Source organism: Sus scrofa, chromosome 4 (assembly GCF_000003025.6).
Source record: "Sus scrofa isolate TJ Tabasco breed Duroc chromosome 4, Sscrofa11.1, whole genome shotgun sequence".
In the NCBI taxonomy this organism is placed as follows: domain Eukaryota; kingdom Metazoa; phylum Chordata; class Mammalia; order Artiodactyla; family Suidae; genus Sus; species Sus scrofa.
The window spans coordinates 38,526,021-38,548,691 of record NC_010446.5 but is presented as its reverse complement, the minus strand read 5'-3'; the positions used below and the strand labels follow the sequence as shown (position 1 = coordinate 38,548,691).

The 22,671-nt window shown below is 39.7% G+C and overlaps 1 protein-coding gene across 2 annotated transcripts in view; it reads right to left on the bottom strand.

Moving 5' to 3' along the window:
* Positions 1-22,671, bottom strand: part of NIPAL2 (NIPA like domain containing 2) — an 85,578-nt gene that overhangs the window by 27,915 nt on the left and 34,992 nt on the right. For both annotated transcript variants that reach the window (XR_001303390.2, XM_003125547.5), the window contains exons 4-5: positions 13,979-14,038; positions 3,377-3,498 (exon numbers count right to left, since the gene is read on the bottom strand). Coding sequence is in view for 1 of the 2 variants with exons in the window: in XM_003125547.5 (XP_003125595.2) it covers positions 3,377-3,498; positions 13,979-14,038 (182 nt within the window). In the remaining variant the exon portion in view is untranslated. The remainder of the gene's footprint in view (positions 1-3,376; positions 3,499-13,978; positions 14,039-22,671) is intronic.

The following is a 22,671-nucleotide window of genomic DNA, read 5'->3' as shown; positions in this document are numbered from 1 at the left end:
TCTAGTCTAGGTGTCTAATAGGTTGAATGAATTAGTGAATAAATGAATGAATGCATTTAAGAGTTAACTTTGGAGAATGGAAAAACGCAGTTAACTTCAGAGTATTTTTTGTGGAACTATATAAGGTTTAAAAACATAGTTTTCTTCTTTTAAAATGTTCTCTCTGGTGTTCAAACAGTATAAGAAACATCATCATCAAACAATGTTGTTTATTCCAGGAAATAAGTCTTGATACATCTTTAATCTCCAAAGCACTGAGCTCAGGCTTTTAATTTTCTGGTCACAGACTCCGTGACCCTTTTCTAACTGGGTGAAGAATTTGTTTTGCCTGTCGGCAACGAATAAGAATGTGGGGTAGGACTTCACGAAATGCGCAGTGTGTCCTTCTAGTGCTTAGATTTGGTTGATGAAAGCGGCAACAGTTAAAGGACCGCATGTGGTGGACAAGGAGGAAGATAAAACGGGGGCAGGAGAGACATAAGGTAGGACAGACCTCAGGAGGCCTACTCTGACCTGGGAAGCCCAATCCTACAGTTCAATGGAGGGCACGGGTCGGGGGAACCTTCCAGTTTAAGAGAGGAGGGAGCTTAGGGGAGTTCAGTTTTATGAGATGTTACAGATGTTGAATTCAGTTTCTGAGATGTTACTTTTGAGGAACCTAAGGGACATCCAGGCAGGGAGGAGTAATAAGTGGACAGATGAAAACACAGATTTGCAGCTCAGAAGAGACCTTGGGGAGTTCCCCTCATGGCTCAGCAGTAAAGAACCCAACTAGTATCCATGAGGACATGGGTTGGATCCCTGACCTCACTCAGTGGGTTAAGGATCTGGCATTGCCATGAGCTGCGGTATAGGTAGCAGACGAGGCTCGGATCTGGTGTTGCTGTGGCTGTGGTGTAGGCGGGCAGCTGCAGTTCCGATTGGACTCCTAGCCTGGGAACTTCCATATGCCCCTGGTGCAGCCTTAAAAAGACAAAAAAAAAAAAAAAGAAAGGAAAAGAGAAGAGACCTGGGAAGGAGATGCGGGTCTGGTTTTGGAAGTCTTTCTAGAGAACGATGGTGGTGGGGGTGAGCAATGAGATCACCCCAGAAAAATGCTGGGAGTTTGTAGCACAGACGGTAAGGGTGGGTGGCAGAAGAAAAGGAGGTGCCCACCAGGGGCCTGGGATGGACTGATCAGAGAGGAGGAAGAGCAACAGGGAAACAGGCAAACTGAGGAAGCCTGGGAAGAGAGTGATGCAGGGGGAAGAGAGTGGGCCAAGGGTACATGCTGCACAAGGTAGAAGAATCAGGCCCCCCAAAAGCAATTCCATTTGGCAATTCCTGGTGAGGGATATAATAGATTATGATGAGTGAAGAGTGACTAGGAGCTGAGAAAGTGGAGGGGAGTAAGTTTTCGGTGGTGTGTAGAAGGGAAAGAGGACAGTTTATTAAAAGGTGTGTAGTAGTATAAGGAATTATTATTATTATTATTATTTTGTCTTTTTGTCTTTTCTAGGGCCACACTCGTGGCATGTGGAGATTCCCAGGCTAGGGGTGTAATTGGAGCTATAGCTGCCAGCCTACACCACAGCCACAGCAATGCCAGATCCGGGCCGCTTCTGCGACCTACACCACAGCTCATGGCAACGTCAGATCCTTCACCCACCGAGCGAGGCCAGGGATGGAACCTGCAACCTCATGGTTCCTGGTCGGATTCGTTTCCGCTGCACCACGACGGGACTCCCTAAGGAATTATTTTAAAGACAGAGTATCTGCTGAGTAAGAGAAAGGAGTAGAGTGGGAGACTATAAAAAGAAACCCCTGTGAACATCTGTGTTCCAGTGGTCAGGATTAGGTAAACAGAATTCTTGTCACATGACTAGGAACTGCCACCCAATAATGTAACACCATCCATTCCTGCTGTGATATTCTGACTCATGCCACACTTAGAGAAAGGTCACCAATAAACATGTCCTTGCAAGTGCCAGTGTCACACTTTTAAATAAAAGGTGTACAAACAGCAGGATCATACCATTTTTCCTGCTTTAAGGGCAGCACATTGGACTAGATAGCTTTTTGAGGTCACCCCTAACCCCAGAAAAGTATGCCTCTGTGTGCTTTCATTCTTTTTATGGAGTTCACATCTATTTTACCAGTTCAGTTCTTGGTTAAATGCTCATCCAGGCTATCCCCGTTTTCTTCTGACTGCCTGCTCTTTCTAGAATATTTTTATTCTCCAATCTAAACTGATTTCCGTAACAAGTTACATACCAACCATTTCAGTCAAGTTCTCTCTTTATACTCACTGGATATAGCCATTGCATCAAAGAAAATATCCCAATTAGTGGCTTCAAATTTCTATGTCAGCTCATTTCATTCTTTCTTTACATATTCTCAGTATTGTCCTATCTGCTGTCTGCTTTGCTTCAGAAGGCTATTGTATTTTTTATTTTATTTATTAATTAATTTATTTATGTATTTACGTATTTATTTATTTATTTTAGGGCTGCACCTGTGGCATATGGAGGTTCCCAGGCTGGGGGCTGAATTGGAGCTGCAGCTGCACCACCACAGCCACAGCAAGGTGGGATCAGAGCCGTGTCTGCCACCTACACCACAGCCTCCTGCAATGCCAGATCCTCAACCCAATGAGCAAGGCCAGGGATTGAACCTGTATCCTCATGGATCCTAGTCAGGTTCATTAACCGCACAATGAATGCTTTTTTGAAGAGAGTATCTGGAATAAAATGCAGTGAAGGAAATAAAAATGTGTCTTCGGGTATCTTCCTTTGCTTTGGGAAGAAAGACTTTTGTTTGTTTTTACTCTGTGTTGTCCTAAAAATGTTGTTCTGAATTTGCCAGATTAAATTCCATTAAATCATGGAAATTATTCCAGTGACAGGTCACCCCCAAGGACAGGATACTTGGGAAATGAGGGTGCGTCCATTGCTGATTTGGTGTTTCAAATACTTTTGTACTGGTGAAATATACTTACACTTTTTTTTTTTAATTTTATTTTTGTCTTTTTGTCTTTTGAAGGCTGCACTGGAGGCATATGGAGGTTCCCAGGCTAAGGGTCTAATTGGAGCTGTAGCCGCTGGCCTATACCACAGCTATAGCAACGTCAGATCTGAGCCGTGTCTGCGACCTACACCACAGCTCACGGCAACGCCAGATCCTTAACCCACTGAGCAAGGCCAGAGATCGAACCCACAACCTCATGGTTCCTAGTCAGATTCATTAACCACTGAGCCACGACGGGAACTCCTATACTTACACTTTAATGAGCTATTAATGCTGAGAAGAAAAGATTGTATCAGTTCTCTAACATAGGCATGTACCAGTGGTCTAGATAATGTTGCTTCTGAGATAGTAAAATTTTTAGAATTCTTACCACATAGATCATGAACTGCCAGCCAACAAAGTAATACTGCACTGTTCTTGCGGAGATAGCCTGAGTGATGTTTGGAGCAAAGGTCACCAATAAATATGTCCCTGCAAATGCCAATGTCATACCTGTAAATAAAATTGAAAAGACAAACCAAGTTGAAAAGGGACACTTAAGCTCTTTTAGGTAAACATTACCTATAGACCAAGCAAAGTCCATGCCTGTTAAAACACGATTCATCAAACCACCCCCAGAGAGCATCATGCATTCACCCAACAGCATTACCTTTAAACGGGGATAAGGGCCAGGAAAGGGATGAGGTACGACGGAACTTCTGATTTTTCTCTGTTGTTTCAGATAAATCTTGACCTCTTCAGAGAAGCCTTTCCCAAAGATGGGGAAGTTCAGAACATGTGCATATGAACACACAAAAGCATATCCAACCTGGCTGTTTGTTTCCACATGGACCCGTAAGTGCATGAAGAATTCAGATCCATCTGGATCTAGGTGGTGGAGCCCAGGGAGTAGGGAAGTCCATCACCTGATGATCTATCTACTCTGCACTCACAAATCTTTGGATCTTTCACACACACACACACACACACACACACACACACACACACACACGGGTAATTTTCAACTTGAAAACTCTGGTAAATGAACATCTTAACTATTGCCATTTACTGGAATCCTTTCAAGCAGAAATAACCAAGGTGAATGCTGACTTTGCTACAGGATTTATTTGAGCCCATTTAAAATCTAGAGTTCCAGGGACTGCTTGGTAAAATATCACGTAATAAACCCATGTAGGAATGCGTTACTGTCATCACTTTAATATTACTTGTAATAATGGAGGAAGGGAATGTGTGTGGGAGGAATGGCCGTAGAAGGAGGGGTAGAGAGAGGAATGCTTATCCACATAACACTAAAAACTGCTTAGTTATTAATAATTAGCAGTCTGAGAAACATGGAGTTAGGTAGCATTTTTTGGAGCGTGCACCTGAAAACATAATTCAGCATGTTCCATCACTGAGGTCAGCATTGTTGTGTGTATAATTTACAGCCACCATGCACTCCAACCTGAAAAAATCTGGTGTGTCTATAAAGTCCTGCAATTTGAAGACACCAATTTCCCATTGCTCTTAACCAATGATTTAGGGTTTTGAACTCTAGCTTCTGAGAATGAACAGCATTTGATTTTTCATACAAGCTAGGCAGTAGCTATTCATGGTATTGGAGGAGCTATAAAATAAGCTTCCTCTAACGTAACAATTGATTCCACAATACTTTGTGCAGGCGAAAGCTCTACTGCTGGAATACTTTCTGGAATACTTTCTGAAGACAGAAATTAAAATACACAAGTTTAAAAGTGATTTTTTAAAAGAGAATTTCAAGAAAGAAAACAATATACATCATTATGCCTTTCAATGAAAGAAAAATAATATATACGAAAGTGGGCAAAATTACTGGTCGGCTCTGTCCCTTTTTTTGAAAAGAAAGCTCTTTCCAAAGATAATTGTTCAATATTATGTTCCTAGGAGGAAGGGATTTGAAAAAAAAGCCAATTTTCTAAACTGGATATAGTAAAGTAGAATAAATGCACTGAATACGACTTAAAAGTCTCAGAGACTTCCAACTTACTTTTGTGAAATCCACATTTCTTATTTATATTGAGTTCTTCTCACAGTTAGTTATCTCCTCTAACTAGATATAGTCAACTAGATATAGCTAGTGTCAATTACATTTCTTTAAAAAAATTTAGTTTCGAATGGGTAACACATGCATATGCTAAAAAATTCAAAAGCCATAGAGGAGGGATCAGTGAAAAGTCAAAGCTCTCTCAGACCCTGTGGCCCCATGATTCCCTCCTCAGCGGTAACCACTGCCACTCAGTTCTCGAGCTTTTCTTTGCAGTGATGTGTTATGCAGGCAGGTGTGAGAGTGCCTGCATTTTGGTGTTTTAAACAAACGACAGCATATTACTTTTCCGTATCTTGCTTTTTTCCCTAACTTAGTGTTTTAAACAAACGACAGCATATTACTTTTCCGTATCTTGCTTTTTTCCCTAACTTAACAGAATATCTTGGGGAATGTTTTACTTCAGGATATGTAGGGCAGCCTCCTCCTTTCTGAGTCTGCATAGTATCCATTTTAGGGAGGCTGTTACTTTCAATATGGTCCCTGTTTCATATTCTGCTTCCGCATTTGGATACTGTGCCCGTTTTTACCAGGGTACATCTCCACTGCATTTCTGAGCTCCTTAAGTAAAATGACTGATAATTTAGCAATTATCCTTTCAAAGTACTTTTTTCACTTTTTTTTTTTTAGGGCCGCACTGGCAGTGGCATATTCCCAGGCTAAGGGTCGAATCAAAGCTGTAGCCGCTGGCCTATACCACAGCCATAGCAACGTCAGATCTGAGCCGTGTCTGCGACCTACACCACAGCTCACGGCAACGCCGGATCCTTAACCCACTGAGCAAGGCCAGGGATCGAACCTGTGTCCTCATGGACACTAGTCAGATTCAATAACTGCTGAGCCACAATGGGAACTCCCTTCAGCTGCCCTATTTCACCTGAACCTTACTAGACTCACACGTCACTGTGAGTCTAGTAAGTAACTCTATGGGAACTCAGGAGGTCATGCTTTCTTTCTTCTTAGTGATTTTAATTTCAGCAACTTCCGACACTTACAGAGGCAGTCCTGGATAGCTGCTACCTGCTCTTTCCTTGTTTATTTGGTGTCGTTTATCTTGTTCTGTGTGATTTACTGTCTCCTTCATGGGTTATGTGTTCATTTTTCATAAATGTTTTAAGATAGTCATTAGCAGTTCCTTCAATAAGTTTCTGTAAAATATATTTATATCCTACCTTTTTCTAAAAGTGGCATGAAACATCAAGTGCCTGCTATTTTCATTTCAGTAAAGCCACAAATATCCCTTCTTTTGAAAGACACCGATTTCTGACTTAGACACAGATTTCTTTATCTTCTTCTGTTGGCCCATTTGCCCAAAGGAATATTCTGGAAGCGTAAGACACTAAAAGAAGAAAAGCAACACTTGACACGCCCTTTGACCAGGGAAATGGTTAAATTCCAGGTCAGGACTTGGATACTGGAAGTCTAATCCAGCCTGAAACTGGCCCTACACAATACAAATTTCACTGCTACTGCTAGCTGCAAGAGCCCAGGCAAGTTGCTTATCCCTCTGTGACACAGTCTCCTCATTTACGAGTACAAATGAACTTGTCCTACCTGCTAGACTCCAGGAATTTGGCTTTGCAAGAGGCCAGTCAGGAGAGCTGAATACGTTTGAAAGCTTACCTGGAGGCCTGATGTGACAAAGGACCCTGGGATGGATCCAACTTAGGATGCTGACTGCCAAGGAAGGGTCAAAGGCCATCTGAGTCAAGCTTCCAAATGAATCCAAACTGGTATCTCTAATATTGTAGTCTAGAGCTGAGGGGGATTGTCCCTGGGGCTGTCTCTACAGTGATAATGACCCACTTTGGGAATGGAAGGGAGGGACAGGAAGGAATTGGCTGGCATCTCCTGACTGCCTAGGGAAGGTAATCTCCCCACTGGTCTTAAAAGAAGATGGAAGAAAGGACACAACCTAACAGAACACAGAGAAGAAGAATCACTAACAGCACTGTCTTTGCTACCCACTGCTAACCTCAGGGAACTGGTGCACAAAGCACTGAGATCTGAATATTGGAGGGGATCAAAGGTGGAGCTGTTGGGCAGCAGGGGGTAAGCTGCAGGCGGGGGTCACCACCTAGATGCTGGACACGACCCACAGTACAGGGGATGTGGCCCCATCTGCACTCCATCATGCCCAGACCTGCAGCAAATACATTTTCTCACCAAATACAACCCAAGTCATGTAAATGTCTGCCATGACCATGATCTGGTGGGAGTTTCAGATTTAGCTTGATACAATATCCAAGCATTAATAAAATCTCTTCTATAAACTTATTATGTGTACAAAAGAGGTAAAAGAGCTCATCCTTGCTCTTTACAGTAGATAGACTAGGTATACTGGGAAGACATAGAACAAAGAAAGGTAATCATTCCTTTTTTTTTTTTTTTTTTTTTTTTTTTTTTTTTTTTTTTTGTCTTTTTGCCTTTTCTAGGCCCTCTCTCGAAGCATATGGAGGTTCCCAGGCTAGGAGTCTAATCAGAGCTGTAGCTGCCAGCCTATGCCAGAGCCACAGCAACGCCAGATCCGAGCCGCGCTGCGACCTATACCATAGCTCATGGCAACACCAGAGCCTTAACCCACTGAGCAAGGCCAGGGATCGAACCCGCAACTCATGGTTCCTAGTCAGATGTGTTAACCACTGAGCCACAACAGGAACTCCGCTCATCATTCTTTTTAAGTGATGTTCTTAGAAGTGTAATTTCACAGACAATTGTGGTTGATATGGGAGTTACAGTATGATCACCATCATACAGAAATGTGATGATAAGAACTATAATAATACTAATACTTAGAAGCATCATTCTAAAGCCTTTACATCTATATAACTAATAATTCTTACAACAAACCTAGGAAAAATAACTGTACAATTATGTTACTAAATATACTATGTGCATATTACAGAGTATATCGTATTTAGCATTGTACACTATTAAAACTAGCCACATTGGAAATATGAGAAAATGCTGTCACAAAGGAAATAACTATCTTGTCTGGGATTTTCAAGCCAAGTGAAGAGCTTGGATTGGAACCTAGGTAGGCTATATATATATTTTTTTTTAACAACTACACTCTCCTGCCTCATGTATACATGAGGGACAAGGGTGGATGAATGGACAATTCAAGGCTGTCATTCATGCTATAGTCTCAGGGGGTGGCACCCAGGAGCTGTCCAGAGCATAACCTGAGGCTGGATGACACATCCCCACTGGACTAGAGGGAACCCGCTCCTCCTGGCAGTGATCCTTGGAGTCCCCGACTGGTCCTGAGGTTCCTTCAGAAGAGTGTCTCCCAAACTGGTGTTCCCTAGAAGCAGTTTCATGAAATAGATGTTCCGCCAAGAAATTTGGGAAGAGGTGAGTGAAACAAACTTACATAGTTCTTTTACTGGAAGACCCCTGGAGGTCCTCAAGCTGTTAGTATTCATTGCGAATCTTCTAGGGGAGGATACGGTTGTCACATTTTCTAAACGTATTTGACCATTTATATCATCCTGAAGTCGTGTTGTGAGTATTTTATACTTTGAGAAATGCCTGACACTTAACTGGATCCAGCTGTGAGAAGGCAGCCTCTGTGTCAAGAGGCTACCGAAGCTCTATTGCAAAAGTTTCCTATAGATGCTTGTGGACTGAGGTTGAAATATAGATGTGATGGAAGGGAAAAGAGCCCAACATCAGGCTCCTTCTAATGCTTCTGTTCACGGGCACTTCCAACCTGCTGAGTTTCTCACCTGTACAAGCCTTGGATTCTAGGATCTACTTGCACAGCTCTCCCTCAACTGACAACTGCTTTCCCAGCCCACCCTTCCCCTTAAGTAGAATCTGAAATCTCCTTTAATTTTGTCCTCACTCTCCAGCTCAGTGCCAGCTAATGTTAACTGCCTTTGAGTTAGCTTCTGGGATCTGACTTGACCTGACTTCTGGTAGCCTTAAGAGTTTTAAAAATCCAGCTAACCCGACTTCACCCAACATTGCTGTCTGGGTCTCTTGGAGCCTGTAATATGTCACCTGATGAATGGGGGTCCAGCTCTTGCTTTTGTGGGATATGAGGAATCACAGCATAAACTGGACTCTTCACACCCAACTGTTCAGGATGCCTTCCCCTCAGTGCAGGCTCTCCAGATGCCTCAGGCTAATGGCAGCTGAATCCTGAAGGAGCCGTGGACTAGGATGTCTCAATAGAGCAAATCCAAATAGTTTGGAATCTATCATCAGAAAGTCCCCCATTCTTGGAGTTTCTGCTGTGGCACAATGGGATCAGTGGCCTCTTGGGAGCGCTGGGACACAGGTTCAATTTCTGGCTCGGCACAGTGGATGGAGGATCCTGTGTTGCCACAGCTTAGGTTGCAACTACAGCTCGGCTCTGATCCCTGGCCCAGAAACGAGGGGCAGCCATAAAACAAAATTTAAAAAAGTCCCCCATTCGTGAAGTAACTTTGAAAGTAAATAGCCAATCTGTCCTCTCAACCAGAAATAATGGTTTGTTTGCTAGATTAGTATTCTAGATACTGGCTTCAAACCAAGCTGACCTCTGGTGTGGGAGAAGGAAGGAAGGAGATGCTTCTCAACTCACTATTAATCTCTTGACATTTTATTTGGGAAATCATTTATAGGTGACTTGATATAATCAAGTTACTGGTCTCCGGAGAGTGCTGATGAATTGGCTGTAATTTTTATTTTTTATGATGACACTATCTGGATTTAAATCAACTAGGATCTCACGGACTATTAGATTCAGTATGTCTGATGACTAAGGGAGAAGAGGGGAAAATACTATAGTTTTGGCTGATTGAAGAGGAGAGAAATTTGGTGCTTTTTTGGAGGAAAAATAATCATTACAATAATTTAAAGTTATTAATCCACTAAGAATCAGAGCATAGTCCAAAGCCTGTCATTGAGTTAATAATAGTTGGCGATTCCTCTCAGACATAGCTTTTGTGAGGTCATTTTTTTGAGGCTAGTGGTGAAAAGCTTCATAGCCACAGAGCAACATTTGGCAATAAATTAGTTCAGCTTGTTTCCACATGGTCCCAAAAAATCTTCATTTGTTCCATCATGAAAAACAAACTTTCATTTGCTTGAAGCAGGGAAAAAAATGACTTTCTTTTGCACATTTTGACAATTTATTTTTTAGCATGCTTACAATGTTAATCTTTAAAAAAAAAAAATGCCGCTAACTACTCTTTTCCCTGTTTGGTTTTAGTCCCTGTAAAGAAAAAGAAAAATGCATTTTTTTGCTTTTAACAGAGTCAAATTTTCTCAAGGCATCAGCAATACAGGCCCAAAGAAGATACATGTGACTTAACACAACCTTGAGTATGGTTGGGGAAAAAGTCCTTCCCTAAGCATGAAATGGGTTATAACATCTCAGATCCTGATAATCTTAATGCTCTTGGAATCAGGGGTATGGAACAGGTAACTAAATCATTTCCTATTGCTGTGACACTAGATTTAAGTAAAAAATTGATCACTTTTTTATTTTTTCTTTTTAGGGGCACACCTGTGGCATATATAAGTTCCCAGGATAGGAGTCAAATCAGAGCCACAGTTGCTGGCCTACACCACAGCCACAGCAAAGCCAGATCCGAGTCATGTCTGTGATCTACACCTCAGCTCCCAGCAACGTGGGATCCTTAACTCCCTGAACAGGGCCAGGGATTGAACCTGTATCTTCATGGATACTAGTCTGGTTTGTTTCTGCTGAGCCACAATGGGAACTCCAAAAATTGATCACTTTTAAGTATAGCATGAAACAAAAGTGATACCAGATATATTCCTGCTCCAAAAGCATTAGATGAAAAGGCAAAAACCCTCAACCAGAGTTATGGGAAATGTCACCTGGATGACTAAAGTTCGCTAAAATAGCCTAATCATGGTTTCCTCTCATGAATCAGTAGTATAAAGTGGTGGCAGCAATAATGATAATAACAGCTATCATTACTGAGTCCTTACTACATGGACAGGCCCTGCTCTATGAGTACCCTGAACTCACTTAATCCTATGAGATAGGTAATGCTATCTTCATTTTAAGGATGAGGAAATTGGAGTTTAAAGGGATTAAGTAACTTTGCAAAGGCCACATAGCCTAGAGAAACTAGAGACTCATTTCCACCTCATGACGCTATAGCTATTACCAGGTTGCCATTATTAGAATACTGGTCCACCACCAACTAGTGTTATGACCTGGGGCAAGTTATTTAAACCACATATCAGGAGTTCCCGTCGTGGCGCAGTGGTTAACGAATCTGACTAGGAACCATGAGGTTGCGGGTTCGGTTCCTGCCCTTGCTCAGTGGGTTAAGGATCCAGCGTTGCCGTGAGCTGTGGTGTAGGTTGCAGACACGGCTCGGATCCCGCGTTGCTGTGGCTCTGGCGTAGGCTGGTGGCTACAGCTCCAATTCGACCCCTAGCCTGGGAACCTCCATATGCCGCGGAAGCGGCCCAAGAAATAGCAACAACAACAACAAAGACAAAAAGACAAAAAAAAAAAAAAAAAAAAAAACACATATCAGCTCTATAAATGGATTGTTCCTCCATATAAGTGAGATGGTTCATGTGAAACACTTATAGTATCTGGACAGGTAAATATTTAATGAATGTTGGCTCTTAATAAAGTAAGAAATTAGCAAAGAATTGAAGACTTAAAAGAGGTTTTGTTTGGTTTTTTTGTTACGTGTACACACGTGTGTGTTTCCTATTTCTTAGGTTACACGTTTTTATTATTACCTCCCATGGAGGAAGCTGTGTGGAGATAACAATTTTATGAATAGAGCTTTACATTTCTTAACATGTATCAATATCAGCGATCCAATTTGACCCATTCAACAGTCTTCTATATTTGTCAGCAAACTGAGGGTTAGAGAAATTAAGTAATGTCATGTTGGCCACACAGTTGATAGCAGAAGTCGAATCCAGATTTGAACCCATGAGACTGAGTTACATTTGTATCCTTTGATGTTGAGCTAGTTTATTGCTTTGAGTAATGTTGAGTGGATCTTGGGTTTTCAAAGTATATAATCAAATCAGCAGCACATACTGGTATTTCTATTGCTTCCTGAGTCATAGCTGTGACTTTGATTACATTTTTTCCCTAATCCTCATGGGCAGCAGTTGGAGCACAGTGTTACACAGAAACTTGCCTTACCTTTTTGCAACTCTGTCAACACTTCTCGCGTTATTCCCTCTGCATGCCCCCTGGATATGGCCCATGCCTGTCTATTCAGCTGTCAGAACTGATTCGAATGGTACCTCTGCTGTAGAAAATCCTCTCTGGGCTTCCCAGCTAGAATCATCTCTCTTCATTCTCAACCAGTGGTTCTCAACCGGAGGTGATTTTGCCTCCCTGGGGAGACCTGACAACGCTTGAAGTCATTTTTTTTTTTTTTTTTTTTTTGGTTGTAATAGCTAGGGCAGAGGGCACTACTATCCTTTAAAGGGTAAAGGCAAGAAGAGATGATGCTAAACATCCTTCAACACACAGGACTGCCCCCTGCAATGAAGAATTACCCAGCCTAAAATGCCTGTAGGGCTGAGGTTGAGAAATCCTGTTTTAACCTAAAGGCTGGAGACATTATAAGATATACTGTTTTCTACTTTTAAAAAACTTATTTCTGTATATATGTTATCCTTGACTGTATACTTTGAAGACAGGGTTCTGTTAATCATCTTTTTATCACAGAGGTTCATAATAATTGGCAAGTCTTCCTTTATATCCATCTGTGTTACCTCATTAAATACCTTACATTTATTGAAACATTAATCAACCATTAATTACAAAAGATGACACATGCTAGATTAACCGAGTTAAAGTTTCCTTAAGAATGTGATAAATGAGAAACACAGTGTAAGACCTGTTTTAATTTCTAAAACTCAGGCATTGCTCTCTCTTACTTCTGATTCCATACAGCTTCAGAAAATGATTCCATAAACCATAATATTAAAAAAAAAGAGTATAGAAAAATAATGTATTTGAAAAGTCACAATTCACATATGGATACATTTGGAAAAATATTTTAACCATGAAAATTTGACAACGTTGACTAAAAACTCCACTAGCGGAATCAAACTAAGGAGGGAAAAGAAAAAGTGAAAACTCAAGACACTAGGCTCCAGGGAAACATGATCGGGGAAACAAATGTTCAACATACTAACACTGGTGTCACATTTAAAGCTCAAATAAAAAAAAAAAAAAATCTCCTTGGAAGTGAGCAGACATTGCTTTATTTAAAGTGCCTAAAGTATCATATTCATTATCATATGTCAGCAGCAATTCAGATGGGATTTTTGTCAAGGAAGAAAATATGCATCTCTATAATTCTTCTCGTTAACGATGTTTCCAACAAGAGGTAGAAGATGCAGTCAATATAAGAGGCTTGGCCATATAACGGAACTCTTTCTTACAGCCAAGAAGGATATTGCTGCTTTCCACTAACAGCCGAATTTCAAAATAAAATTCTGAAAATCAACATTCTAGGTTACTCTTAGAAAGGACTAAACACAAATTAGGTAGTTAATTAGTACATCTAAGTTTTGTTTGTGGTTTTCATTTTTATGTAGTTCTTTCATGTAACAATCTAACAAACATGTCCTTTGAAGTGGAATACTCTATTAGGTAAAACAAATGTTTTCTTGGATTTTATTATGTTCATAAAAATGTTGTAACAGTCATAATAATAATACTCTAAAATAATTTGTTGTGGTCAATAGCATGGGCCGTGGGCACAATGAAGATGCAGGTATTTCAAGTCAAAGAGCAATTGGCAGCTCCAAGATAAGACGTTCGCCTCTAAATGAGACTATATCTATTTCAGTAATTTGTTCCCTGTTTTTAAAGCACGTATTTTTCATAGGTGGGATTATTTATTTCCTCATCAAGCAGTGCTTATTTACAGGAATTAATTCATTACTTACCTAGTAAATCTGAGGCTCTCAAATTTTCTTTCAGAAACATAGCGGAAATAATGGCACTACCTAGAAAGAAAAGGGCCATGAGTGATGTTTCCAAATATAAAAACATATGTGATGCAATGCCATTTGAAAGGAGTTAAGGAGCTTTGTGGCTTAGGCCTGACTAGCTGGGTCCTGGTCAGAGACACCTGGTGGTTGTGGCTGTGGAAATGGCTTCGTGAAGATTCATGGAATCTGACCTGGTTGACAATGAACCTACATCATGGCTGGGATAGTGCATGGTATACAGTGAGGGCCTAATAAAATTCACTAAAGGACTCAATGAATGAAAAGGGAGGGAGGGAGGGAAGAAGGGAGGAAGGAAGGAAGGAAAGGGATGGAAAGACAGATATCAGATAAAAGGGAAGGAAAGAAGAGAGGATGGAAAGGAGGAAGTCTTAATGTTAAATATATTCAAAACTGAAACATTATTTCCCATCATCTCCTCCCATAATCCCTGTTTCAACAATGCCTCTACCAAGCACATCCAAAGGCGACTGGCTCTGTTGAGTCTGAATTTCACTGTCACTCAAGTCCACCTCCCTCCTCTTCATCCTGACATCACTGGCCTGGCACAGGCCAGCTTCACCGCAGGCTTAGCCGGTTAAAATAGCTTCCCTGGGGGCTTCCCATTTTACTATCCCTTCCCCACAGCACTATGAGTAATCTTTTTAAAATGCAAATCAAATGTAAACCCACAGCTTAAAAACCTCTTCATGGCTCCTTGTCATCCAGAGAACAAAGGCCAAACTACTGAGCTTGACATTCAAAGACAGATTTCACTACAACATTCCGCACATTCTGCTTGTCATGATTGCCACTGATCTCTTTCATAGTCTATGTCCACCCTACACAATTATTTTAATTCCCAGAACCCACACTGAGTTTCATGCTAAAGGACATTCCTTTGCATGCTATTCCTTGTGCAACTCTGCCTCCATCTTTTTACCCAGCTCTAGACTCAAGCATCACCTCTGGATTCCTCCAGTCTAAGTAGACCACTGCACCCATGGAATTGAGTGCTCCTTACAATAGCTTTTTCATTACACCTAAGGTATTTTTGTTTTTGTTTTGATCCATCTCCTGCAAAAGATTATCAGTCCCTTTTACTCTGAGATATGTCTTATTCTCTGAAGATCTCCAGGGTGTTAGTACTCGGCCCAGGAATAAGAGTTAGGATCTCCTGCATTTGCCCTGTGATGTTTAAGGGCCTCTTTCCCATTACTGATGCTACTGAACATTCAACCTCATAACTGAGCCGTGACTTGCTGCTATGGCCTCAGGTGTGTGGGGCAAGCTGAATCTGAATTGTTTCTCTTATGGAATCATGAGCAGAGGCATGGGAAAATCCAAGTTTGCAATAATAAAAAACAAAAACAAAAAAAAACCCATAATGTAATCTGTATTTTAAATTATTAGCAACAACTATTACCTGAATTTGTTTTTTAAAGCAAAAATACGGAAAGGAAAATCATCATAAAATAACCTCACCGTCTTGAAAAAAACTGCAGTTAATATGTTCATTTATTATTTCCCTTTGGTTGAGATCAAACTATAATGCAAAATTTCTTTTCTCAATTTCCTTAGTTACTGTTACAACTTGCCATGCTATTAAGAATTCTTCACAGATATAATTCTAATGAGTCTGTATTATAAACCATTAAATCAGCTAAATTTGAATAAAACAATATCTGGTGTTCTGGCAATTGATTTAAAACAAAATAAATCCATACTAGAAACCCTCACTCAAGATAAGCTGAGATCCTCATATTTTTTCTCCATCTTTTTCTCAACCTAGCTCTCTTATTCAAGTTGAGCTATGTCCTTGCCCATTTTTCCTGGGCAGGTTATTTATAGGAATGGAGGTTTCACACAAAATAAACAGAGCATGTCTGAAATGTCCACCAAGCATGAATTTAATTGTGTGGCGTGGCTTTAAAATATTAAAGCAATATTTTCTGCAGATAAATTACTGTATGGATAAGTAGCCCATTGCATTAAGAATTGCTTGGGACTGGCATAAAAATGTAGGGAAATTTTCTAGCTCAGATTTGGACCAAAATAATTCATAGAAACAAATTTCACATGTTAGAACATTAGAAAAGGTATAAAAACCAAGATCCCACTACCCCCACCCCAACCAACCACCCATTACTGACTTCCTGTATAATTAGGGAAGGAATGATCCCAAGCAGAGGGAGATAGATTAACAATTAAAAATAGGTGAAATTGGAGATCCTATTGTGGCTCAGTGGTTAATGAATCCGACTAGGAACCATGAGGTTGCGGGTTTGATCCCTGCCTCGATCAGTGGGTTAAGGATCCAGTGTTGCCGTGAGCTGTGGTATAGGTTGCAGGTGCGGCTTGGATCCCGAGTTGCTGTGGCTCTGGCGTAGGCCGGTGACTACAGCTCTGATTCCACCCCTATCCTGGGAACCTCCATATGCCACAGGAGCAGCCCCAGAAAAGGCAAAAAGACAAAAAGGCAAAAAAAAAAAAAAAAAAAAAAAAATAGGTGAAATATCACTACACCAACACATGGCAAATGCATTCCATTATAACAATCCCTGAGATGACCATTTCAGAGCAAAGGAGTCCAGTAAGAAGGGAAACATTGCTTCCATGGCATAAGGAAATTTTAGAGCTAGTAGGAGACACTGAGATAATCTACTCTAGGTTCTAAACTTTATAATTGGGAAACTGAGGTCCAAAGAGACTATATATTCATTGATCCATTCATCTAAGGAGCATTTATATTACAGCACAGCTGGAATGAGCACCCACATTTCCTTATTCCAGAGCAGAGCTCTTTCTAGTACATTACACACCATTTCCTCCCTTGGAGTAAAAAAGGCATCATTTTCCTTCTCTTCTTGTTGCTAAGCCACAGTTTCATAAATAATTTCACTTTCAGAAGGAAGAGGAAGGAAGGTTTTGTAGGAGATAATTTCATTGCTGCAAGCAAAAAGGACGTGATCGGTAACAATAAACTTGAAATATACTCTATGCATCAAATTACATCAATTGCCATAAATTAGTTACCAGAACGTCATGAACCATAAACAGGCTACTTTTACTTTCTGAAAGAATTTCTATGTCTGATGCACCTTATACTCACTTTTCAATGTTTTAAGAGAACGTGAGATTTTCTACCAAATTTTTAGATAAGAGAACAAGAAGATTTTAAGTTTTATTCATCTAGCAAAGAAAGTAATAAGAAAGATCATTCTATTAACATTGATCTGCCTATAATTTATCTTGCAAAACATGGTTAAAATGAGAGCTGTGCAGAGCAAAATGATATTTTCTGAGCAATAGCTAATAACGTGACCTCTAAGTATAGTAAATTTTTAAAATGAGAAAAAGTAAACTGAAGTGCTCTCATATATATTTGCAATCAGAGACCTGTCAAACTTCACCCTGTCTGCTTGTTGCTGTTACAACAACCACTGTCTAATAAACACATACGAAGGGTGGAAAACTCTTACGCTTTTATTCCTATAGTAAAATTTAACATTTAAAAATAGAGCATTTCAAGATCAATAGTTTAAAAGCAATAAAACGGAACACACTTGTCACTTAAATAGATTTGTACTAGGTATGATTAAACGATAGTTACTACTGACCGTTAACTCGAGCACTCACAATTTTGTGTACATTTTTTGACTAGAGGCATATATGGACAGAGGTTCATGAATCCTTCTCCATCTTGGCCTTCATAGGGCATAGGTCTATACAGAGTGCTCCCAGCATGCTCCTGGACACTAGAGCTAAATTCATTACATAGTGAACATAGTGACCATAGGCAGAGATTGGATCACGATGCAGTAAAAAAAAAAAAAAAAAAACAAAACTTGGCATTAATATTTCTATATACAACGAATAAATTATCTGATTTAAAAGCAAAAGGTAAATGGTAGCATATGAAAGATAACATACCAAACTTCAAACGGTGGTTATACAGCAAGTCATGGAAAAGAAATACAGCAAGAATACTACTGCAAGAGGAAAGGACAAAGAAATTTCTTCCAGTATTTTCTTTGGTGCAAAAGAGTGCTCCCATGGGGGCAGTTATTAATGTATTCACTTGGCTTTGGGCAGGAGAAGCTCAACAGATATAATGGATTGACTCCTATTGGTGAGTCATCTATACGCTTTTTGGCCATGAAGTGTCACTTGGCTTAGCCATCGGAAAGGAGATGATTTCTGGTCAAGGTTGATATAAGAAAACTTACACATGGGCATTCTGATTTGGATTTCCAGATGAAAGCAGACAGAGGCCAAGCAAGGTCCCTGTGGCTTCAACTGAACCAAGTCTAGGTGTGGGGGAGGTGCCAGTCCCCAGTGTACACATATGCCCTGGTGTTGAGTTCTCTAGCCTTCCTGGTTTAGGGAGGAATAAACCTTGAGTTTGGTCTTCATTTACTTCCACTCTGACATCATAGGACCTGGATGACATTATGAAAGAGTTCCTTAACTTAATGTGGTCAAGAGTTGGTGTATGAGAATTCAGATAGGTTGTACAAACTTGGTTTAGCTTAGCTATCTTAGGTATCTACTAATGGGGATTAGTAAATCAGAAGTTAAGCATCAACTTTCTATATGTTATTAATTAAATTTGAGGGTAGGCTTTCACATGAGAGTTTAGATTTTTCGTGTCCATTGAATAATAGACAAACTGACATTCCTTTTTCAATTTGCAACATTAAGATATATGTACACATTTTACTTAAATTCTCTCTTTCCCCCAATAACAATTTTTTATTAAATGTTTAAGAACACAGATGAGACCTTAAATGTGTTATGGTATGGTTATTTTTAAATGATTTTGTTCACATTTATTTACATCTCTCCATTTTTCACCATTTTATAACCACTTCTAAAAAGACAATTTATTTTGTTTCAATTTCCTCTTTAAAAATTTTTTTATTTGGAGTGCATTTGACTTACAAAGTTGTATTAATTTCAGGTGTACAGCAAAGTAAACCTGATATATATATATCTGAATCTGAAAAGTAATGGGTATATATATATATATATATCCTTTTCAGATTCTTTCCCCATGTAAGTTACCCCACAGTACCGACTAAATTTCTCTGTGCTATAGAGGGTCCCCAATTACCTGTCTACTCTATGCATAGCAGTGTGTATGTATCAATCCCAACCTCATAATTTATCCCTCCCCTGACATGCTTCCCCTTGATAAACATAAGTTTGGTTTTGAAATCTTCGAGTCTGTTTCTATTTGTAAATTCTATTGTATCAATTTCTATTAGAGTCTATAGATTAATGATCTCATATGATGTATCTTTCTCTGTTTGACTTACTTCACTTAGTATGATCATTTATTTATTTATTTTTTTTTGTCTTTTTGCTATTTCTTTGGGCCACTCCCGCGGCACATGGAGTTTCCCAGGCTAGGGGTTGATTCGGAGCTGTAGCCACTGGCCTATGCCAGAGCCACAGCAACGCAGGATCCGAGCTGCGTCTGCAACCTACACCACAGCTCATGGCAACGCCGGATCCTTAACCCACTGAGCAAGGGCAGGGACCGAACCCACAACTTCATGGTTCCTAGTCGGATTCGTTAACCACTGCGCCACGATGGGAACTCCTAGTATGATCATTTCTAGGTCCATCTATGTTGCCGCAAATGGCATTACTTCATGTATTTTTACGGCTGAATAGTGTTCCATTGTATATAAGTACATCTTTATCCAGTCCTCTGTTAATGGGCATTTTGGTGGCCTCCATGTCTTGGCTATTGTAAACAGTGCTACAATGAACACTGGGGTGCATGTATCTTCTCAAATTATGGTTTTCTCCAGATATACACCTAGGAGTGGAACTGCTGGATGAAATGGCTGTTCTATTTTTAGTTTTTTAAGGAACCTCCATACTGTTCTCCATAGTGGTTGCACCAGCTTACGTCCCCACCCACAGTGCAGGAAGGTTCCCTTTTCTCCACACCCTCTCTAGCATTTTCCGTTTGTAGGCTTTTGATGATGGCCATTCTGACTGGAGTGAGGTGCTACTTCATTGAAGTTTTGATTTGCGTTTCTCTAATAATTAGTGATGTTGAGCATTTTTTCATGTGCTTTTTGGCCATTTATCTGTAAAAAGACAAATTTAATCCAAAGTTAAAAAAAGCAATTACACTTCAATGTGATTATAGACATGGTATTCTTATCTTAATCAGTTGGAAGGAAAAAAAATCTTTGGTCCACAGGTCACAAACTCAAATGGTGACAGGGGCCAGCTAGGCAATCCTGTCAAGAAGAAAGAATAATGAAGTGGGTGGGCTTGGTGGAGAGGGTGGTGGCTGTAGCCATGAGGGGCTGTGATGAACTGGAATACACAAGATCAGGGAAAGGGGGCAGCCATATTTCAGCCCTAGCCAACTGCAAGTCCAGTGTTACCAGGTCTGATTCTTGAAGACAAAAAAATCCAGTGTTTGTGTATCAGGGTCCAATTTTTAAACATGAGAAATTAATGCATATTTTTCAAAAGCATTGTTTGAGCCAAACAAAACAGAGCAGTGGCCAGATCTGGTCTACAGGTCACCAGTTTATAAACTCTAATCTAGTCCACAAAAGAAAATTTTATCAATTCTCCTTCCTGAACATTCCATTTCTTGTTTAACCTCATGATTTGAAGAGCAACCAGGGTATATGTTTATCATACAGGCAAGTAGAAGACAAAGTAGTAAAGAAAACTCACTTTCTTAGAAAAAGAACCCATGACATGAAAAGAACATATTTATATAATAACGCCATAAACAGATCCTCACATGTAAATATCTGGCTTGTGGTTTCTGACCACTTATAATGGCAACTTTATTGTCCCACTAAAAAGCAAACCACAAAAGCACTTTCATGTCAGTCACAATCAAGCTTCAAACACGTGGACATGGTGAGCATGCTCACAGGCTCAATCAACTCTAATCGTTTTAAGGTACTGAGTTCCTCAAAATGATCATTCTCCTTTAGCTGTAGAATTGGACGGGGGATAAAATCTGTCAATTACAACGAATTCCATGGAATTAGGATTGGAAAATCTGAGGATGTGACACTTGAAAAATGTTTCTCTACAGAGAGAAAAGTTCATTGGCAGGAATGAGACTGTCCAGTAACTCATGTTAATAAGAAAACAATTGCTAGAGGGGGTAGAGAAAAAAGAACCCTCCTACACTGTTGGTGGGAATGTAAATTGGTGCAGCCACTATATAGAACAATATAAAATCTGTAAAATCTAAAAATAGAGTTGTCATATGATCCAGCAATCCCACTCCTGGGCATGTATTTGGAGAAAACTCTAATTCAAAAAGATACATGTACCTCAATGTTCATTTCAGCACTATTCACGACATTACACACACACACACACACACACACACACACACAGGAATATTACTCAGCCAATAAAAAGAATGAAATAATGCCATTTGCAGCAATATGGACCTGGAAATCATCACACTAAGTAAGCCGACAAAGACAAATATCATATGATATCCCTTACTGTCACTGTAGCAGCTTGGGTTGCTATCTTCCTGGCTCAGTGGCTTAAGGATCTGGCACTGTCACTGCTGTAGCTCTAGTTATAGCTGTGGCATTGGTTTGATACCTGGCCTGGGAACCTCCACGTGCCAAAAAAAAAAAAAAAGAATGTCTATATGAGTATAACTGAGTCACTTTGCTGTACATGAAATTAACATAACATTGTAAATGAATTGCATTTCAATAGAAAAATTAATTAAATAAAAAAAAGTACAGGAGTTTCCTGGTGGCCTAGCGATTAAGGATTCAAGTGTTGTCACTGCTATGGCTTGGGTTCAATCCCTGGCCTGGGAAATTTGGCAAGCTGCAGCTACAGACAAAAAAAAAAAAAAAAAAAAAAAAATACAAATGAACTTATTTATAGAACAGCAATAAACCCACAGAGATATAAAACAAACTTACGGTTACCAAAGGGGAAAGGATTGGGGAGGGATAAATTAGGAGTTTGGGATTAACATATATACACTGCTATATACAAAACATGTAAACGATAAGGACCTACTATATAGCACAGGGAACTATATTTAGTATCTTGTAATGACCTACAATGGAGAAGAACCCGAAAAAGTATATATATACACACACATATATACGTATAACTGATTTACTTTACTGTACATTTGAAACTAATACAACATTGTAAATTAACTATGCCTCAATTTTAAAAAGGGGAAAAACTGCTATTATCATTTTTGAAGATAATGAAGTTGCAGGTAATGTGCAAAATTTCAAATGAGGAAATCAACTAGATTAAGGACCATAATCCTTTATTCCCTATATTTTTTGTGACGTATGTTAATGATTAAAGCAGAAAAGACTCTAAAAAAGTAAAAATACTGTCACTGTATTTATATCATCACTGTATCACTTATACCTCTGTATTATAAATGGTATAGTGTACCATGTCATCATTAGCAATTTCTCTAGAAATACTTTGTGGCATTCTCAAAAAATTAGGATGCGTGGGAAAGATGTGTCAACTAATGATTTTTAGGTTTTAGGAAAGCTTTCAGCTAAGAGGGCACAAACAGACATAAAATGGGAGCTTCAGAGATTTATCCCACACATTTTATTTAGGCTAGTCTGGGGACAAAAGTGCTA